Genomic DNA, 22,105 nt, shown 5'->3' on the forward strand with positions numbered 1-22,105 from the left:
GCCACATACAATCTCCAGATGTAATACGTAAAATGGACTGGGAGACATAAAGGCAAAGATGACCAGTCAGAAAAATACTGTAATAGTCCAGGTAAAAAGTGATAAACCCTTTGACAAGGTTAAAAGGAATAGAAGAAAAGATATTATGAGTTTTTAGGGTAGAACTAACAAGACTTGATGACTGACTGGAAACAGGAAAACAGCAAAGAATGAAAGATGGCTCCATGGTCTAAAATCCTTTGATTCTAGACCTGAATGATATCACTTATGGAAGAGAAGAAATCTGGTTGAAGTATAATGAATTCATATAGTAATAATTTAGAGTTAGAAGAAAACTTAAGATATCATCTAGTCTAATACTTCATTTTGCCAAAAAAGAAAACCAATATCTAGAAAGATCAGACGACACCCCCACAAGTTCATAAGTGTCAGATTCAAGATCTGAACCCTTTGAAAGCAAAACAGCTACATGGAAATACAAAGCATTTCTACAATGCATTTTACGATGTACACCGATAATGAAATATTACAAAGTATCAAACACCACTATATTAAGGGTCACAATTCTGTACAATGTCCACTTCAATTATATAATTATCTGTATTATTCAGCATCTCATAGAGGGAAGGGATATCATAATTCATTAATCTGATTAAATACTTTCATCCCTTTATTTTAAAAATTAGGAAAAAGACTCTGAGGTTGTGACTTACCACGGTCACTCCAAACAGCTTCCTACCCACACCTCTTACACTCAAAAAACAAAAACTAAACCAAACAATAACCATAACAATGGAGGCCAACCAAACATATTGCTGATATTATAAACCTCTCCAAAAAAGAATTTTCCTGAAGTAGATTACATCTTGGTTAATATAATTATCCAGTATTTCAAACTATACATCACATTATTGACTTCGAACAGAGGGGAACAGCCATTTACCTTTAATTTCACAATATTTATTGACCACCTATACTATGACACATCACTGTGCTAATCACTGTAGGAAACATACAAAAATAGAAGAAAATTCAAATTGGAACAGATAAAAAAATGCTGATTAAAAAAGTTAACTCTAAGATCCTATATATGTTTTATATTTTATATTTACTCAAATGGTTTCAAAAATATTTTAAATTACAGCAAAAGATTAATATAATTAAATTAGACCCATCAATGTGTTATAACATTTGCCATCCCTGAAGGTTTTTTACTTAAAATTTGATGGCTAGGTATATGTCTCTTTAGGCAAATGCAAGGATTTATGTTACTACTTGCATACTACACTGGAGATACTAAAGAAGTGAATAAAAAGGTCACTGATTCCACAAGTTCCAAAGCCCAGTTTCAGAAGCTGAACAGTTGGCTGCAGAGCTCAGCTGTGTACAAAGCAGAACACCTGACCTGCACAACAAGGATATCAAAGTTCAAGAGACATGGATGGTAGTAGTAGTAGAGCTTCAAGGGATTATTTTTTCCAGGACTAAGTCCCAAATGTATATCAGAAGTAAACGTAATTAAGATGGAATTAATTGTAGCTCTAAAAAGGGGTAAAATATAGCCCTATCATGCTCTTGAAAAGGGCAATTTTGTTTTCTAGTAGCCTCATAATGTAGATTCCACTAATTTCAAAATTTTAAAATATGCAACATTTTAAAATAGTTTCTGAAACTGATTTATTAAAGAGGAAATAGATGCACAGTTCATGTTACAAATAGTCAAGCTGCTGGGGGGGGGGTAGGGGGAGAGAAAAAGGGGAGGATAAAAATTTCCAAATAGAAATTTCTTTTCAGGTTACAACACAAGAACACAAGAGTCCTGATTCTAAAATTTTTTTAAAAGCACTAAATAGTACATATACAGGTTTCTTTTAAGACAAGGGAAAAGAAACAAATCCAATGACAAAAGAGTTCATATCCGTATTTACTATAAATTATCCCTTAAGGATAAGTATCTTTTGTAGGAAGTACACAAAAACTTTCCACAGAGAAGCCACACTTCCACAAGATGATTAGATTAGGTAGACCTGCAATGAAGAAAATACATTTCAATAGATGGTTTGAAGGCTTACACTAACTTTCCATTGAAATTAATACTTGTAAAGTAAAAGAATACTACCTCTCTGTTAATAAAAAGTTATGAGGAAAAAAATGTATCAAGAGTCAAGTAGATTTTTGGTTAGAACCAAATACTATTCAAAAAGATATTCTTTTTGCCCACATTAAAAAAATAAATAAAGCCAAACTGGCTTCTAAACTTAATAAATGAAAATGCTACTAGATGAAGGCAGCAGAAATAAGCCAAAATTAGTACCTATTTTTGAACAAAATTATAATTAAATGAATTTCATTCTCACTACAATTTAAAAAATTCTTAATCACCAGAGGCTAGGCAACTGAAACGGGCATAAGAATCATATAAATGTCAGAACAGTACGCAAAACTCATTAATGTTTTCAAAAATTCACTTAGAGATAGAAACAGGTCCAAATAGATGCCTGTCTAAATGTACTGCAATTACGTTACAATTATTTTCCAAATACACAGATATGCTCTGTCTTTTCTCAGCTCATTACTGACTCAAACAATTTGCCCTTCTGGGATCAATTGTTTGCTAATAAATAATTGTTTACAGTCACAAAATGATGTTATGAGGTTCTTATTAGTTTTCCTTCTGCACCCTAATAAGATTGAAAACTAGCTGATTCCCAAGAGTCTAACCTTAACCTCGCTTTGTTTAAAAGCCCAGGAAATGATGAACCATCTGCTTCAGAAAATAATGGAGAGCTAAGAGGAAATATTGTTTAATTGTAGATTAACCTCCTCATGAGGCAGAGTGAAGCAGCTTCAGAATTAGCAACTATAAGTAACAAGGAAAACAAATAGCACAGGAGGCTATCTCTTTATTATTTAACGTCTATTAAAAATGTGGGGAAGTTTTCTATATGTTTACATTTCTGTCCAAACAGTGCCACAAAACTCAAATTTCATACAGTTTGCAAAATTCAAACAGGAATATAATCAAAAGCACAGCCATTCTAACTCTGCTCTTCAAAATACCTTTACTATAGCAAATAATTTCATGACCTTTAGATAGCAAACCAAAAAAGCTTTTTTGCCATTTAAATTTCTTGTAATTTTTAAGTAGATATTCGCTTCTTTGTTAATCGAGGCAGCCAAGTGTTTTGCCATCAGCAATGTGACATTTAAAGTCAAATTCTGTTATATACATAATTTCCTATAAGCTGAAAAAGGGAAAGAACGTTGTGAAATCAAAATGGCCAACCACAACAAAAGAATTAGAACAGGTTTTGATTAAGCAAGAACACAGCTTTTACTCAACAAGCCTCAAATTCTATCGCTTTTAAATCATGCCCAATAAAGCACAGAGTGTTTATTTTGCCACTTGCCAGAATAAACTTTACCTGACAGAACTAAAATTTATAAAATTACTAAAAATCAAACTGTAAAATTAACTTCAACAACTATCTGTGGAGCACCTACTACATGCAGCCAGGCCCCCACATTAGGTACTATGGGAAATACAAAGATGCATCACACTGAACTATGTTTCACATATCTAAACTTAATATTTCATACTTAAGTGTTGTTTCCTTTTTTAATCTAATCGAATTATTCCAAATAAAAAGCTTTTCTCCACTGAAATATACGCAGTCTCTAAGACATCATGAAAAGACTAAGGCATTTTTTTGTCAGATTTTCAAAACTAGGAAAATTAACTATTTCAGGAAAGGGAAAATAACCTTTCTGATTTTCAGTAAGCCCTATATTCATTCAATTTCTATAAATATTATAGGGAAATCATCGCTAGAGAGGAAAGATTTAACACTTCACATTCTTAAGTCTCTTAAATAGAAGAACGTACTTAACTAAATTATTCTTGAATTCTTCAACTTAATTTTGCAGCAATGAGCTAAGTATTAACTCCAGAGATTCAAATAATAGTGCCTTTTCAAGAAGAATGAGAGTTTGACATTCTTCTCTACAAAACAACTAGGCACAATTTTATCCATCATACGTCTATCAACCTACGGATATTGAAAGCTTGGGAGAACAAGATAAAATCAACTTCAACCCTACAGTCAGCTGTACTATCTATCAGGCATCAACAACGCTATTCATGAATTTGGAAAAATTAATAAATTCTAGGATGAATGCAAGAAAAGGCTCAAACACAGGTGAAGCATACTCACTTGGGTTTTGTTTCTGCATCTGTCACTTGGCGAATGAAGATACCATCTTCAGGATGTTCGGTGTCATCCATTTCATACATATATGATGATGCTATTGCAAGTGTGGTCCCATCATTACTGAAGGCAAGTGATGCTATGCTAGTGGGATACCGATGGAACTGGCACAATCGTTTCTTATTGAATGGATCCCAAATATTAACAAATCCATCAGATCCACCTGTGAGCAGTTTCAAAATAAATTATTTCTGAATGTCAACCACAGAAATGCTCCTTGTGATCAGTATACTTATTGAATAAAAGTTAATTAACCAAGAAAATATTCCTATCTTCGCTTTTTTGGTCTCAGAATACTTTTCATAATATAAAATGCAAAGAAATGAAATTTAAATATTAAATACTCAATGTTCTATAATTATCAAAAATATTTTTAAAAATGGAAAATTATTTCTTAAGACAACAATAACAGTATTACAAACTATATTTTAATAAGTAACTTACCTGTAGCAAATGTGTTGTGAATGTTGTGAAAGGAAATGGCATTGACAGGATAAATCTGCTCAATATTATTTTCTTTTAGTCTGTGACATTTGAATGCATATTTCTTCTTCTGCACCTCAGGACTTGGGTCCAAGTATTCAACTGCCACTCGGCCTTCAATAGAACTTAACACATAACCCTGCCAATAAGAACAGAGAAAGTGTAAAAAACTAGTTAGTTTACTTAGTGTTATTTTCTGAATCCAACACAAACAAAAGGTAGATATTTAAAGATATAAATGGAATGCTGAGAAAGGCTAGTGATCCAGTTAATGTAATTCCTGAAGTTAAATATCAATGCTTTCTGCTCAAAGCAAAATTAGGTTTCTACATATTTGAGCAGTCATCAGTGCCTTGTACATAGTAAACACAACAACTGTGTTGATTTCTCAGGCAAATATAAATTCTGATTAAGTGCTTTAATAGTACTTCTTTGCGATACTTGGAAAGGCCAGCCAGACTGATACAAAGATTCAAATCTGATAAAGAAAGCATCTTTCAAGCTCAATGCTTCACTTCTGAGAAAACACACACATATTACCAGTCTCAATTAGTAGGAGAATCTTCTTTAGTGGTAATATCACATCAATGCCTATACAAAGAATAAAATTTTGGATATAACAGATTTTCCCAGTGATAACTGTAAAATGGCACTGAGCTCATAGTAGACACTTATTAAATGATACACAGTAGGTGCTAACAAATGCTTGTTCCCTTCTCTTTCCCCATTCCCTTTTCCCTAACAAGGGATCCAGCTCTGTACATAATCAATCAAAATTCCAAACATGGCATGAAATTTAAACTTTTTGTTTAAAACTTAAGAAAGTTGGTCCCATTTTTCAAAATTTTCCCTCTACTTCCTTTTCAAATTAGGAAATATCAAAGATGAAAGAAAAAAGAAGTTTTGCTTTTCAAAATGATCTTTTAAAATATAGTTATATTCTAATCTAAATTAAAGTTTAATGTAAAAATTAAATTTAGTGGATCCGTTTTCCTATTGCTTTCAATTCTAAAACTGGAGATTTTCCTACAGAAAAATCCTGGGTTAAAGGAACAAATACTTAAAAATCAAAAATGATCATTTTCTGATTAAAAAAAGGAAGGCAAACATTATTTGAAGGTACATGGTCTACTCTACCAGTGTATGACACAATACGGGAACTCTAGACTCCATCACCAAAGACACAGTCATGGACCGTTGGTTAAAAAGTCTATCCAAAGATGGCTGGTTTATACTAGCTACTCTTCTTAAAAAAAGTTTCCAATAAGTGGACCAATCTAATTGCCAAAAAAGTTCATCACATTACTAATTCCTCTTAAAACTTTATGGCTACATTTTTAGTTGGCATACATGTAGTTCTAAAGCTAAAGATTTTAAAGTCCCAGACTTCATGAATTAAATGAGCCAATCTTAGAAACAACAATGGAAGGAGGTTGTACCACATAGCAGTAACTGTAGCAATGTTATAAGAAGTATATGTTGGGAAGGAGTAACAGTTTTTGTCTATCCTGTTATCAACCTTTGTTTTTTATCAAAAACTTTTGAAGACTGTACAGGGAAAGTAGTCAAGGCAGTTTCAGTGCAAAAGTAGTCTAAGATGGCAAGATCGTGCAAAATTCCAACAAATCAAAATTCCAAGTTTCAATCTGAGTTCTGACTCATAAATTCTAATAAAATAAAACCAAATACCTGAGTTGCAGCTCAAATATTATAGAAATTTCACTATTAGGTACACTCAAATTTTAAGTGTTTAAGCAATGTATTTGCTTTAAAATGTTATTTTAAAAGAGAATGCACATATTTTTAATATTTAATGACATTTAAAAAATCAGTACCTGCTTATTTGGAAACGCTCGTATGCAACGAGTCTGGTATTTCAGACTAGACTCTCTTCTCTGCTGCACATAGCCCATATTCCTCAAGTCCCATACCAGCACTCTCCGACCAGCTGTCCCCACAATTAATCTGTCTCCAGACACAGAGAGCGTGTAAACCTTTTAAAGGATATCAAAAATTACTACAAATGCTGTTATTTTGCACATGATATTTTTATCCCAAAGCTAAACACGTTTAATCGGAGTGTTAAAAATCAGCTGACCAGGCCCCAAATTTTGAAAGAATTGAGGCAAAGTGCTTTCAGTCAGTTATGAAACACATCATACATACAACAGTTCTTGGCTTTTCAAAGCAAGTAATTCTCATAAAATAGCATATCTTTATTGTAATCTTATAAAGTATATATAATATGCTCTTGCCAAGCAAGTACCATTTACTAAAACCAAATCACTTAAAATTAAAACTAATTGATCTAACATTGCCTTCCCAAAAAATCCTTCACATCCAGATTATTCTACACATAAAAACAGAAAGTTATGCAAGCTAATATCCCAGGAAAGATAGTTTAAAAAAAAAACATTAATTCAGGCTCAGAAATGCCTCATGATGGCTTGAATTTTTTTTAAGGAACCAGAAGTTTTTCTATGAACTTTTCTTTGGATCTGAAATTTTCTTCCACAAAGTTACTAAAAACCTGGACTTCCCAAGCTATCCACCTTAATTAAGATGGTTTTGTATATGTTTTATTTCCTAAAAGCAAATATGTAGCACATTTTAAAATATTATACGAAAGTCAAACATCAAACAGAAATAAATAATTCTGTAAAATCAAATTATTTTTAAATACAGAATTCAGCCACTTAGCTGTTCTTTCCAAAAACTCACTTCACAGGTCAATACAGTTTAATATGACAACTGTTTGAACCTTCAGTATTTATAATTTTAAAAAGGAACCAAAAAATCATGGATATTTCTGGATACTCCATGTTCAAAATTACTTGGTAATAACTTGTCAATGAATCAGCCATATGTAACAAGCTATGTTCAACAATTCAGTGGTCCTCTAAAATGGCATCTTAATATTTGTACCTCGGTCAAAATAGCTGAAGCAGTTATATGATTTAAAAATTTTAAAATTAAAAAGCTGAACTATGAGGTTTTCATATTTCCTTAGTAAAAGAAATTTACCATAGACTTATCAATAGAAAATTAAAACAAAAAAGTTATACATATAACAGAACATCTAGTAAGTTCTGTGAAATATCAAAGTTTATGAATCCAGAATCCAGTAAGAGCTCAATTTATAACGGTAAAATCTTATCAGGAATCTTATCTTAAATCTTTACTACACAGGTGACATACATTTCTAACTATGTTTCCTATCCCCAGTGATCATAAATCAAGTGAAACCACTGTCATACTATTGAATAGGTGTATACATTTATCAAAGAAAGTATTAAAAAAAAGTGACATAATGAACCTTGCTGAACCAATAAGCAGCTTGATTCAGTGTGGCTGTCCATTATATGATATTCTGTCAGCAATTTATCACAGCTCTTAACATGCTACATACAACTATAAATCAAAACTAGAAACAATGCAATTATTTTATTCTGAACAAAGGTCTTGCCAGAAGTAGATTTGACTGCAATGTGGCAAAAATAATGGCTCTTTGGATGCAATATAGTATATAATGATGGCCAACATGGTCTGAATAGTATATTTACACTAAGGAAATAGATTCAATTCAAGAATACCTTTATATTGCTAAAAACAATCTGTCTTTAAAATTAACTACTAACTGATAAAGTCTAACAGGGATGTAGAGAGAATGTTCAATCATCCTCTTCATCAGGCTTCACTTCCTCATCAAAGGGTTAAATTTTACACAAAAAGTTTTGATTTTAAAGAAGCCTTACACCTTAGTTTCCTAAGTATATCTTTTACTATTTAAAAAAGAACAAGAACAGTAGCACACCTTTATCAGAAATTGCAATGGTAGCCCATTTTACCCTTTTAACAGTCAACTCAAACGAAACCTCAGGTCATAAAGGAAAATGAGTGATGTTTCATCTCATTTTCTGCTTTGGGCATGTCGAACTCAATTTAGGACAATCGGCAGTCTTTGCTAAATGGCTTCTACTCAAATGGCAGCATGTTGCATCCCAACCCTGAGCTGCTATGTCAAGAACATATGGAAGCATGTTTAAGTCAAGGTTTTTTTTTTAAGCACAAAACTAAGACAAGAGATAAAAAGTCGTCTGATCAATTTAAAAATGTGTTTAATTGGGTTTTAAAAGATACAACATATTAAACCTCTAAATATAAAGTCATTTTCAAGAAATACATATCAAATCAATTTAACCTAGTTAAATATCATAATTTCTATTACTATAAAAAATACCTACCTTTTCTGGCTGAGAAAAGGTTCCTGCATTACAAGGAGTTCTAGGATCCCACAACTTAACTGTTTGATCCCAACTTCCAGTAACCATAACATTCACTTCTGGACAATATTCAACACATCTAATAGGTGCATCATGGGTTCCAACAAGGTTTTCTTTTAAAAAAAAAAAGGGGGGGGTGTGGAGAAACATCTAGCTTTATTGCCTCCACTAAACAGATTTCTCATAAGAACAATAAAATGTGCTATTTACAGTACCCAATAAATCAGCTGCAAAAACCATTTCATTGAAGTCTGAATTCAAGAGTAAATTTTGCTACAATCCAGAGACCAGCCCAGAAGTAACTCCCTCTGTTTCCCTCTCCCTATAATCCTATAGCATTTAATTTGTATTACTGATGTGACACCACCACCAGTCTATATGGCAGTAGACGATAACTATAAATCATAAACACTATAATGGGCTATCTTTGTGTTCTTCTGTAGGTACACCAACCAAATACTTGGTTCTCAACAAATATTTGTTGGATGAAATAACTTGGTTCCCCTGGGCTCTCACAAGGAAGTTTCAAATACTAAACTAATACTATTTTTTAAAAATCCTTTGTTTTCTACCTAAATTTTTTGTGGTTATTAGTTTTGAAGTTTTGGGGCCTGGGTCATCAGCATTCTATGATTTTATTTGGCTTTCAAAACAGCTCAACTTTGGAAGATATACTTCCGTTCCAGTTGTAAGCTTTGCAAATCATACATCAAAAGTAATTAGGGGGAACAGAAAAGCTGCTATCAGTTTCAATAATTTCCTGATTCTAAATGAAATGAATCCTAAATGAACTGAAAGCTTCTTTCCTACTCCCCCCAAAATACCATTTTATCATAGGCTGAAACCTTTAGATATTTTCTAAATTGTTTTCAAATCTTGAGACCACAGACTTGTCTAAGCAAATCTGTATGGCTATATGCTAGAATACATATAATCTATAGCATCAAGTGCTACCAAAAGAAAAACAACAACAACACATGCTTGTAGAAAGCATAATGTATTTGTATTTACTCATGAAATATAATGTATTTACTCATATTTTACTCTGTCAAAATACTGTCTCTATCTCTATTCTCCTCTCCCATTTATCTATTCCAGGACCTTCTTTGAAGTACCCAAAAAATCTTTCCTATTTAATTACATGTACCTATGCACGTAAGCATGTGTGTATATATGTGTGTGTACATGTACACACACACACATATACGTACATTTGTATGAAACAAAGAACATTCTAAAAAGCATCAAGCTGAAAAGCTTTGGGGCACTTGCCAAGCTCTGCTACTAACAACACTAAAAGTTTAAGACAAATATTTCAAAATAGAGACCTCAAATTAAGTTTTCCTAATAATAACTATCACATATATTATCACTTTTAAGGTTTGCAAATCACTTTACATATATTATTTCACTTGATCCTCAAAACAACTCTGAAAGGTAGTTGCTATTTTTATCCTCATTTTACAGATGAGAAAACTGAGGCTGAGGTGACATGACTTCCTCAGGGTCAAACAGCTGGTGTTTAAGGCAAGATATGAACTCAAGTCATCCTGACTCCAAGCCCAGAGCTCCATCCACAGCACCACCTAGCTTCCTAAAGTAAAAGATTATGTTATTCACTTAAGAGTAAAATTTAGTGCATTATCCACTTAGTGACTCAGATATAATTAAGGCACATTAGGCTTCTAAAAAGCTGTAAGTATCAAGAATAGGGAAAGGAATAAGACATTTTCATTTCAAAGATTTCAAAAATCTTTTTTTTATCAGAATTAGTGAAAATAAAATAAAATTTGCAAAGTTTCTCAAAATTCTAATAGGATGAAAGGCAATAAAAATGATCCAGATCCATCTAACTACAGAGTCAAAGACAAATACTTGGCAAGTCACGTAACACTTAGGCTGGCACTCAAATTTTATTACTGAAGAAAAAAAGCAGAAGATGGTCAATAATTTAAAAGCCATTTAAACTTTTTAAAAATAATCTTTAATTGTAGCTATTCTATTTTTACAAATACATGTTACTTGGGATGCTATTTTGCTACAATAAAGAACCATCTACATCCTAAAAAGCTTATAAAATCAAGTACCTGAAAATGAAAAATTTTGCCAGCTTACCTTGATCAGTATTCAAATCATGCATTTTCAACTGATGATCCAATCCCCCACTCCAAGCATGTGTTGGATCCTGAAAAATGTTTTGTTGTGTTTTAGTTTTGAATGTATAACACTTCCAACAAGTTTTAAAATCTATAAACTTTAGGATCAACCATGTTATTAAGATAAACTTTGTCAACTGACCATTTTTTTAAAATGGAAGGTAACAAAGCAAACAAATGGGAAAGCATATGGTCAACTATAAAACAAAATAGTTTACTTTATTTACAAATGGCTAGGGGTGGGGGGTGGGTAATGGAAAAATACAAATACTTCCAAAATCTTACTCTAAACCTAGGTTTCTTATGGTGGGATCTCTAAACTTTTTTTATATCTTTTGATAACCATGATTTGATATAATGTATTTCATTTATATGCCTATTATTTTACTTTACATGTTAAAAAACTAAAACCAAGGTTTCTAATGGTGGGATAGCTGAACTTTTCTAGAGAAATATTTCAATAACTGCAATTTGATATGATACATTTTATTTATAATTCTATATATTTTACTACATGCATTCAAAAATACTATTCTGAGGAATATATAATTTTCACCAGATAGCAAGAGAGGTCCATGATCAAAAAAAGAAAAAACAAAGCCAAACCTGCTTTGTTTTTATGGTTGTCTCCTTAATCCAAAAGCATTAAGAGACTCTTAAACAGTATTAAATAACAGAAAGAAAGGTGGACACCCACACCCAATTTCTACAATGATATCTTTGAGATTAAATCAACTAACCCCAAAGATACTTATTTTCACCGTGATGAGGGAGTCAGAAAGGGTCCCTTAAAATAGTATCTTTATCTAAAAAACCTACATAGAAAGCGCAGTCGAGGACGGCGCCAGTGTGTTGGTATTTGAGGCGCATGGTGTTGGCAGGGACATCGTAGAGCCGGACCGAAGTGTCCCAGGAGGAGACCAGCAGGAACTGGGATGTGTTGGGGCTGAACTTCACCGAGGAGATGCCATCTTCTGGAGGCTGGTTCAGCTTGAACTCATTAGACCCAGTCATCTGTGGAATCAGACAGTGGAAGGTCAAACGGGGTCCCAGCTAACGGGGAGAGGGTGGGGGTAACAGCTCCGAATCCGGGCCCAGCAGGGCAGGGGGACTGAAGAGGGAGGACGAAAACGCAGGGCCGGGGCGCTGGGGCAACTTCAAAGATTCGGGCGGCGAGACCACTGCGCCTGCGCAAAGCTGGAGCCAGGCACGCCTTGGCCCCCTCCCCCTCCACACACCCACCCCAAAGTCTGCGCCGAACCTCGAACCCCAGGGACCATCCAAACCGCCTCAGCCAGCACCCAGCTCGCGCCCCCTCGCCTCCTCTGACACCATCCAGCCCCGGGCTCTCACCCCAGCCCTCTCCCCTCGCGGCCCGTCTCCTCGTCCGCTCCTACACAGAGATGGCGGTGGGAATCCAACTGGCTCCCCTCTGGACGGCTCAACCAGCTCCAAGCCCCGAAAGTCTCCCAAAAGACCGTAACCGTAGCCCCTCGGCGCCCCGCCACCTCGCCTCCCCCGGCTACCTTGTCTTCCGCTCGCAGGCCACCGTCCGCTGCTCCTCGCCTCCTTCTTCCTCAGCGTTCCCTTCAAGTAACAATCCTCAACGTGCGCCTCTGATTGGGCGGTTTCAAATGCCAACTTCTAGTTCCAAGTCGCCGATTGGCCGGGGAGGCTGTCTCATGGCCTTCAACCAACACCATCCTGTTCCGGGTCAGAAGGAAGCACAATATCCCCAGGTCACAGGGTTTCATATTCACAACAGTTGAGGAAACTGGCTCCCAACCGCCGCCTACTGTGCTGTCGAAACTACAATTCCCACCGTTCAATAGGCAGTATTGTATCTCAGGCGCACGCGCCCCAGCCCTTGGCGTGTTGCATATTGGGAAATGTAGTCTTTGGATGGTGGAGACAACTTGTTTTGTCCGCGGACTTAAATGTGAAAGTGTGGAAATTACTGTAGGTTCCCCCTTTCCCTTGTTAATATCCAGAAAACCACACTTAATTTCTTAATTGTCAAGTTATCTCTTCACTACCAAATATGACAGCCTTTTTTCAAACTTCAATGTTTTCTAACTCTCTGCCTTCTCGATTTTCTCTCTTTCGTAACACTTCTCTTGGTTCACTTGCTACTATTATCACTCAGACTTCTTTGCTGGTTTTTCAGCCATTTTATGCCCCTTATCTGTAGGTAGGCACCCCGCACCCACCAGCCTCTGTCAAGGGCTTTCTTCTCTCCACACTCTTAACTAGGTGACCTCGTCATTAATTTTAAATATCATCTCTCCCAGAGTTATATATCCTGCCCTAAGCTTCCTCCTGAACTTCTTTCACACATCTCCAACTGCTCATAGGACATGGATGCCCCACAGGCATCTCAATTGTGTCAAAAACATGTCAAGGATCCTTCCCATCAAACACATCCTCTTCCAAATTTCACAATCTCTTTTGAGTGCAGCACCATTTTACCAATCACCAGCTTCATTCTCCTTGACTCCACTCTCTCTCTCACTCCATATTACTGATTGGTTGCCAAATCCTCTCATGTCTACTTCTGAAATATTTCTCATGTCTGTCTTCTCTCTACTCACAAGATTACCACCTCAGATCAGGCTTTCATCATCTCTCCCTGAACAATGATAATAGCCTTCAGCTTTGTGTTTCTTCCCCAAATCACTCCCTTCTCCAATCTATGGTTGACACAGCTTCCAAAATGATTATCCTAACCAGGGATGGGGACCTACATGTGGCCCTCTAGGTCCTCAAGTTTGACCCTTTGACTGACACCAGACTTCAAAGAACATTTGTTCCCTGCCCCTGTAAACTACAGATCTTCCCATGCTGTTCTCCCACTCAATAAATTCCAGTTTTTCCCTACTGCTTCTAGGATCAAATGTATACTCCTGTGTCTGACATTTTGAAAGCCTTTTATAATCTATCTACAAGCTATCTTTCATGCTTCATTATATATTAGTATAATTAGTATAATCTCTAGCACATTGCTCTTCTACAGTTTCCTTGCCTTTGCCCTAGATGTCCACCTTGCCTGATATGCACTCCCTCCTCACCACCTTCTTTTAGAATCCCTTGTTTCCTTTAAAACTCAGCCCTTGCCACCTTCTACATAGTCCTGCCTGATCTTCTCAGCTGCTAGTGCCCACCTTTCCCCCAAATCACTTAATATGTCATGTGTTTGTGTACTTATACAAGAACACAATATCTTAGTGATAGGATGTCAGCTCCATGAATTCAAGGACTGTTTCATTTTTATCTTTGTCTTCCCAGTGCCTGGTACATAATGTAAAATAAATATTTGTTGATTGTGTGAATCTGCTAGATTTATAAATCCTATTTTATGAAGGGGGAGTGGGTAAAGAGAAGAGAGACCACCAATTCCAACTGCCTGGATATTTTAAGAAAGACTCCTTTTTGGTCTGCATTGATTCTCTGAAGTCTCCACTTCCCCATTAAACTGAACTCACAGAGCTCTTGTGTTGGGCCTAAATTAAACTGGTTTCATCCCACTGGAACTTGTCCTGAACATACAGCACTACATTCAGACTCTCTCTCCCTCTCTTTCTTCTCCTGTCTTGCTTTATTTTCTCTCTCCCCTTCCCCTTCTCTCTCTCTTCTCCTATGTCTCTGTCTTTCCTCTGTCTGTCTACATGTCTCGTATCTCTTTTTGTTTCTCTGTATGGGATTTTCCAAGAGGACTAGCACATTTGGTGTGAGGACTTGCCAGACCCTTTTCAGGGCTGTTCATCCTCCTTTGGTGTCCATCTGATTCACCCAACTCTCACCTGTGGCTCCAAGAAGCTATAGCATGAACAGCAACCATTCCCCAGTAAACCTTCTCAGCAGATAAGCTAAACCAGGTTGAGAGTAAGTGACAGGCTCAAACCCATCAGTGAGTTAAAGGGGTTTCTAGCCGAAGCATGTGAAGACTTCCCCCAGTAGAACGGATGGATGAGGATGATTTGTCAAAATGGCCAAGAAGGCAGCTGAAGCAGGCACTGCAGAGGGCTTAGACTGCAGGGGTGGGGAACGTGCAACTTCAAGGCCACATGTGGCCCTCTACATCCTCAAGTCTGGCCCTTCCACTGAATCCAAAATTCACAGAACAAAACTTTTTATTAAGGGACCTAGAGGTCCCACATGTGGCTTCAAGGTGGCAGGTTCCCCACCTCTGGCTTAGAGCTTAGTCATACATCAAAGGCGTCATGGTTGTCCACTGCATCCCAGGCTGTGGCAAATCATCCTGACCTTTGTCTTGCCACTAGACTTTGATGACTCCGGAAGAAAGAATGAGGCTTTATGCAACTCTGCCTTGCTTAAATCCAATTCACAGGAAAGTCAAGACATCACAGTTGATGTCATTGGTCCTCTTCAAAAATGAAAGACCAAAAACAACAACAAACTTTTCTCCACAAACACAAACATTTTTATTCCCCTCAATATCTCAATCTTGGTTTTCCCATTTTTCTGTTTGTCAGGAAGGGATTTGAGGAGATGGCTTTATTATTTTCATTGATCAGAATGATAGACCAAATCAAATCATAGACATCATCTAGTTCAGTCTTTTCCTTTTACAGATGAGGAAACTGAGGCTCAATGAAGTGAATTGGCCTCTAAGGACACAGGACTAGTAAAGGGAAAATTCATCCCACATCTCCTGGCTCCTAACCCCTGATCATTAATCAAAAGGTAGTATGAAGATCATAGGACTGACAGCTGAAAGAGTATTTACAAATCACCTAGTCCCACCCATTTATTTTCAAAGTGATTCAGCTGGGGTCTAGAAGAGTTAAGAGACTTACCCAAAGAAACAGCTATTGGAGGAGGGAAGGTTTGAGGTCAAAATGAACGAGGGTATTCAATGAAATGTAATGTTTATACTACATTCAAACACATAGTGTTAGGTACTCTTACTTTTTTTTAATTCATGCTATAAATAGATTTTTTTTAAAAAAGACCTTTCTGTTCATTACAGTGAAGTGCCTATCTCACAATACTGTTGTGAGGATCAAAATGAGATAATGCATTACAGTGCTTTTTAAAATTCAAAGTTCAATAAATGTCAACTGTCATTATCCTTATTAATATTATTATCATTATAATTATTACTAACAAAATCTGGGGGGACAGTGATTCTCTACTTCTCTTTACTCCAAGTGTGCTGGAGGGTAACTGCAGAATAAAAAATTTCAATCCTCTTCCTCTACACTGGCTCTGGCTACATCATTCCATTTCCTGATATTTTGTCCTTTCCCCACTTTTCTTTATTTGGCTCTATCTTTGCTTTGCAATTCTTGGAATGAATGACACTATAAATTTTTTTCAGCTGCAACTGCATAATTTCATTAAACTGTATATACATTGTTCAGTTATTTCTGAGAATGGGATTTCAATTGAATTTCACTTTAGTTTTAAGAAATGTCAATCCTCTAAAAATCCTTTAAACTCAGAATAGAACTTGGAACTAGGAGGAGGATGATTATTTTGACTATTCAAATATTCTGATAAACAGATGGTTGGGGAACTTAGAAATAATAAAATTTTGAAGAAAAAATTCCAACCACTTATTAAAAATCTAGGCTTTTTTTCATTGATGATTGACTAATTGACAATCCATAACTATCCAAGTTTAGTAAGATCAACACTCAAGTGTTCCCAGAAATGTTCCACCAGTTTTACACTGTTAGATCACCTTGGGCTTCCAGTTTCATGATTAATAGTTAGGCGCAAGTTTTAAAATTTTAATGTAAAAGGAAAATTTAAAGAGTTCTTTACATTTAAAAGCCTAGTTATTATTAGTACGGATGTCTTTATAGTTTCCCTTTAGTAAAAAGTTATTTCCCAAAGGAGTGGTAGGGAAACATATGGAAAGATAAATTGATGCTAATATCTGTCTGGTTCCCTCCATAATCTCAAAACCCTAAAATATTAGGTGGCTATATTATGCAGCATTAAATAGCAGCTGGTGACCATTTGGGTGCTTACTTCTATTCATCTGGTTGTTACACAATGGAATATTCAGAAAATTAATTTATTTTTAAGTTTTGTGCATAAAGAATGATGAGTTCTTGATTAATAAAGAAAGATGGAGTATCTAATTGAAAAACTTAAATCCATATTTTCCTGGATCTTGATTTGTTGTGGGCCCATAGAAGTCAGGAAGGAAAAACCTAATGTTAACTAGAAGTTTGATTTTGTGTATAGTTCAAGAACCCTATTTACATTCTCCAGTGTACTACCAAATTCCCTAATTAAGATCTGATTATTGTATAATAGCACTTTTGAACACTTTACTTAAAACTCCCTTTTGATCCATTTCATTAATTAACTCTTAAAAGAAGGAGTTGTACTACTACATGAACTATTAAGGTCTCTTTTAGCCTTAAATCTATAGTCTATGATCTTACAAAACTTGGTAGAGGAAAATGAACTATGACTTAAGGGAAGGGGTGTCAGATGGCAGCTATTGAACTTGTGCTAGAAAAGGAATATCAGAAAACTAAAAGGTTTACAAATATTATGTAGTTTAATATTATTGTTCCATAAAGTTGTCCCATATTTATCAGGAAGATAAATCTGATTTGTTTCAGTTTGCAAAGGCCTATTAGTCGCATTTGTGTTTTCTGTCCAGAAATCTAAGCAGATTATCACCCACTACAGTTCACACTGGCCTATTTTTCCCTTGGTCCAGCCAGTATTGCTTAAAACCTAGACCCACTCCGTAGCAAGAAACCAGTATAAATATTCATCTTGTTTGCTGGGGCTCATTTTCAAAAATATTCCACCCCCCACCCCACCTCACCCCACCTCCTTCTGCTTCTAGTTTGGCGATTTCAGTGTTAAGCAGGGAACAGGTGGCTGTGATAAAACACTCCCCGAGTGTCTGAGGTTTGAATAACATTCACTGAAGTATTTACTTTTTGTTTCAACGATTCCTCCCCACCACCACCACCACCATAACCCCCCTCCCCGGCTGCCCAGGCGGAGGCTGCAGGTGTCCCCTACTCTGGAGGAAAAATCAGGCTGCTGCTTTGGCGCTAAAATCAATCACAACCGCAGTTCGCACGTCACATTTCTATTAAACCCAAGTTGCCGAGAGCTTTGCATGTCATCTTGGCATTTAACAGAACACAATGTAAACTATTAAAAAAACAAAAAGCACCTCTCCCCTTCTTGTCTATCCCCTGAGCCAGTCCTCGGGATTCTGAGCCACTCAATGAGGAGTTTGCTGGGGCTCTTTCCGTGTCCAGAGAAGTAAGGCGGTACGGTCTAAGACTCGGGGGGTCTTCCGCGCTCACCCTCAAAGGCTATATGGTCAAGGTGCGGTGAGTAAAGAAGGAAGGAAGCAGTGGGGTGGCTAGCCCAGCAACTTCGGGTGGAACTGGGGGAGTAGAAAGATAGCAAAGAGGGAAGGAGATCCTTTGGGCTAAGGGAAAAACGGAAAGCTAAACTTAGTCACAGCAAGCTGCCTCTCCGCTAAACTACTTCTTGTTCAACTTATCCCTGAAAACAAGACAAAACAAGACCAGCTTTGGAAATGAAATTGGCAACTCAGCTAGAGACAATTAGCTTTCTTTCTTTCTTTTTTTATTATTCAAATGAGATGCCACGGTTTCAAAGTCCCTGAGAAGATGTTACAAGTCCTGTAGCCCAATCCTTAGCATCCTGGCTCCCCCTACGTACGGCTCGAGACCTGGCTTCTTTCAGCCCAGAAATCCCTATCTCCATTTTTTTCCCAGCTTTGTACGGGTTCGGTTGTAAAATTATGGGTTTTGTTTCTCTTAACGCACCTCCACGCTTCCACTCTCCCCACCACCACCACCACGTTTATACAAACAGCTAATTCCTCTACAAACACCAACACACGTGTTGAAAATAAAGCTTCTGACTTGTTTGTTTTCTGATCCAGTCCAGCAGCAGTTTATAATGCATATACCCTTTCCAGCTCTCTGAAGGATATCTGCTCGGGAGACCTTTGTCTTTCTCCAGGTGGAGAGGGATTACTCTTGGTGGGGAGACGGAGGGGAGAGGACCTGAAGTGTGAGGCAACACAGTTTTATAACATAAAGGAAGGTGACATTTAGAATCAAACCAAAGTTAGCAAACGACGTTTAAAATGTTTTATTTGTCTTCGCCTTCTTTTTTCTTTTAAAAATATTTACAGATTTGAAATCCCCCTTTCGTACCTACTCATTCCTGGATGAGAGGGACTAGGAAGGGAATCTATACAATAGGCAAATGGCAACAAGTATCCTGATTGGAAATATTATCTATATCTATATATCTATATGCAAGTTTATATATAGACTATAGATATATATGTATATAAAATCTTTAATTTTTCCCTTTCCAATTTTTTGCTCTGCCGAAGTAGATCTGGACAAGATTCTTTGCCCCAGACTATGGAAGTTTCTTCCCTCCCCTCCCAAAGAAAACCCCAATATTTTAAAAGAAAATTAGGTTGGGTAGAAAGCAGGCGATCCGCCATAAGAAGCACCTTTAAATACCCTATAATAATCAAATAAAAATAAGGAAAGGAATCCATAAATAAGAAATAATTAATACACATGGTGTATTAATATTTAGAGAAGCACATTGCCTTCATTCCTATACAAATGGGGAAATGCGTCAATTTCAGAGGTCTGTTTCAACAGCAAAAAAGAAAGGAAATGGGATGGAGAAAGGGTTTGAAATCTACAAGGGGGCGGTCAGGTCCGTTGGGGTTCCGTTTGGTCAGTAGTCAATCTTGTTGTACAGATTATAGAGAGGTAAGGCTGACAGGTTGCTCCCCGGATAGTACAAAGGGGCCGGGAAGGCTATCGATCGGGGCACGGGGACCCGCAAGAGGGAATTGTCTCTGAACACCAGCGGCATCCCCACCAGAGTCTGGGCCGAGGCGTGGGCCATATTGGCCGCCTCCAGTTCTGCAGAGAGCTGCCTCTTCCATTTGTTCCTCCGGTTCTGGAACCAAGTCTTCACCTGCGTTTCGGTGAGCTGCAGGCTGGAAGCAAGGCAAGCGCGTTCCGAACTGCTCAGGTAGCGCTTCATGTCGAATGTAGACTCCAGCTGGTACACCTGACTTCGCGAGAAGACGGTGCGGGTCTTCTTCTTGGCGGATCCAGCCTGCCGATCTCCTCCAGAATCCCGCGACCGCTCTGCTCCAGGCGAGGGTGACCCGGAGTGGAAGTGTTTCTCTTTCTCTTCCTTAAAGTCTTGTTGGGGTTGGGAGAGAAAAGGCGTCCTGTCCGAACTCACTGATCCAGCTCCTCCGCCGGCCTTTGAGTTACCTTTAATACAATAATAACAATGACGATTGTGAAGAAGTTCAGGACATTAAATCCATAAAGACCTTCAAAGAGCACAAGGAATAGAAAATGGGCCTACGAGTTTGCAAGACTACCTAAGGTTTCTCACACTTCAGCACATCGTCTCTTCCTCTAGCACTCACTTCTAAACAACGCACGCGGCCCTGAACCGAGGAGGTTTCTTACTTTGAAATAAGCATCTAGTGAAGAAACATTTTTGATGTGACGCCCAAGAAAATTCAAAGAAAAAACAAAATTCCTTTCAGTGGTTCTTGGTCCCAAAGACATTCCCTGTCTCTGTTCTGGTCTTTGTTAAACGATTTGTAGCAGCTGTACTCCACAATTAAGGCAGATGAGCAGCTGATGGAATTTATTAATAACGATAATGATAATACTAATAATAAGATTTCTTCTCTAAGATAACTGGATTTGCGGCTCTGTCCAGATCAGCATTTCATAGAGCATTTGTTCAGAAGCCAGGCTAAAAACGGACGCCTCCTCACAATTGTCCCACACACACACACACACACACAGTCGTGGTAAAGACCAATCTTTGAAACGCACCCTTGTCAATCACCTCAAATTGCTAATAGCTCCGAAGAACCAGGGGAAGGAGAGCAACACTCCTTTTTCTATAAAGAATTCAGCTGGCTTTGTCTATGACTGTCCAGAACGAGGGGGGGGGGAATGTTCTAATTTTCTAAAAGGAAAAATAAAGGAAAGAAAACTGTTTCTAGAAGACATTCCCTTACCTCTCATCAATCTTACTACCCTGACCTTCCTTTCCCTCCCCAACCCCTTTTGAAGTAACTCCCAGAAATGTCACACAGCGTGTTCACTTTTGTCTCTTTATCCATCTCTCGGATGGTGGGAACAGAGAGCCCAGTACAGGTGGAGAGAGCTAGGGTTAAAGACTGGGAAAGGCTGCCGAGACCAATCCCCGCCCTCCAACTCTGTCTGGGAACCGCCAACCCTAGCCCTAGAGAAAAGAAAGAGATTCTGCCAGCCTCTCTCTCCTAGGCGCCCACTGCTCGGCTTTCTTTCCTGCTGTGCAGAAGAGAGCTGGTGTCAGAGAGCTACTTACTGAGACAAGTTAGTGTGAGGGGCTGATGGTGCTTGTGGCCCGACTCCTTCGGGCCATGCGAGTCCGGGCAGTAACAGCCGGAGTGTTTCCAGCCGTCATCTGCCTCCTCTTCCTCCGAGGATACCGACAGACTTCTTTTCCTGTTCGCCCAGCCCGCGGCGCCCTTGGCCCCGATCTCCCTGGACTCCTCAGAGGGCCCGCTGCCCAGGATGGACTGGATAGTGAAGCTGGAGATGGGGGCGGTGGCTGGACAACATTTGCCAGGGTCTTCTTTGCTGCCCATCCTGGGTTCATAAGAAATAGCAGGAAATCAAGAAGTCCCTTTAGAGATGGTCTAGGTGGAATGTATTGGAGGGAAGGAGGGAGAAAGGGAGGGAGGGAAGGGAGGGGGAGAGGGGAAGGGGTGGGGGCGGGGGAGTCGGTTAACGCTGTCTTTTTCTATGCTGGGGTGGGGTGGGTGAAGGGGAAGGGGGCAGGGAGGGGCAGACGTGGTTGTTTGCGTTTCTGTTCT

At 37.7% G+C, this 22,105-nt stretch overlaps 2 protein-coding genes across 6 annotated transcripts in view; both read right to left on the reverse strand.

The window, feature by feature from the left end:
• Nucleotides 1-12,822, reverse strand: part of BUB3 (BUB3 mitotic checkpoint protein) — a 43,092-nt gene extending 30,270 nt beyond the window's left edge. For 2 of the 5 annotated variants that reach the window (XM_020964092.2, XM_020964093.2), the window contains exons 1-7: nt 12,717-12,822; nt 12,010-12,204; nt 11,150-11,219; nt 8,996-9,147; nt 6,587-6,745; nt 4,713-4,890; nt 4,215-4,431 (exon numbers count right to left, since the gene is read on the reverse strand). In XM_020964092.2, coding sequence (XP_020819751.1) covers nt 4,215-4,431; nt 4,713-4,890; nt 6,587-6,745; nt 8,996-9,147; nt 11,150-11,219; nt 12,010-12,204 — 971 coding nt within the window. In that variant the 5' untranslated portion in view covers nt 12,717-12,822. Of the gene's footprint in view, nt 1-1,660; nt 2,028-4,210; nt 4,432-4,712; nt 4,891-6,586; nt 6,746-8,995; nt 9,148-11,149; nt 11,220-12,009; nt 12,205-12,543; nt 12,655-12,716 lie in introns of those variants that run through there. The other 3 variants (XM_020964094.1, XM_078151011.1, XM_020964095.1) reach the window with 3 other exon arrangements.
• Nucleotides 12,823-19,829: 7,007 nt separating this feature from the next.
• On the reverse strand, nt 19,830-21,877 carry HMX2 (H6 family homeobox 2). The gene is made up of 2 exons (XM_020964064.2): nt 21,595-21,877; nt 19,830-20,492 (listed from the first exon to the last, which is right to left on the reverse strand). Exons 1-2 carry the CDS (start codon nt 21,875-21,877, stop codon nt 19,939-19,941), a joined length of 837 nt encoding a protein of 278 aa, XP_020819723.1. The 3' UTR covers nt 19,830-19,938.
• Nucleotides 21,878-22,105: the final 228 nt, after the last annotated feature.

The sequence above is a fragment of the Phascolarctos cinereus genome, unplaced genomic scaffold (assembly GCF_003287225.1).
Source record: "Phascolarctos cinereus isolate Bilbo 61053 unplaced genomic scaffold, phaCin_HiC Scaffold_3;HRSCAF=262, whole genome shotgun sequence".
NCBI classification, from domain to species: Eukaryota; Metazoa; Chordata; class Mammalia; order Diprotodontia; family Phascolarctidae; genus Phascolarctos; species Phascolarctos cinereus.

Bases quoted from the DNA above. Each gene is read 5' to 3' on its own strand.
- HMX2 (XM_020964064.2), bottom strand. From the start codon at position 21,877: ATGGGCAGCAAAGAAGACCCTGGCAAATGTTGTCCAGCCACCGCCCCC. The intron at 20,493-21,594 runs GTAAGTAGCTCT...ATTGTATTAAAG, and splicing joins CCTCACACTAACTTGTCTCA to GTAACTCAAAGGCCGGCGGA.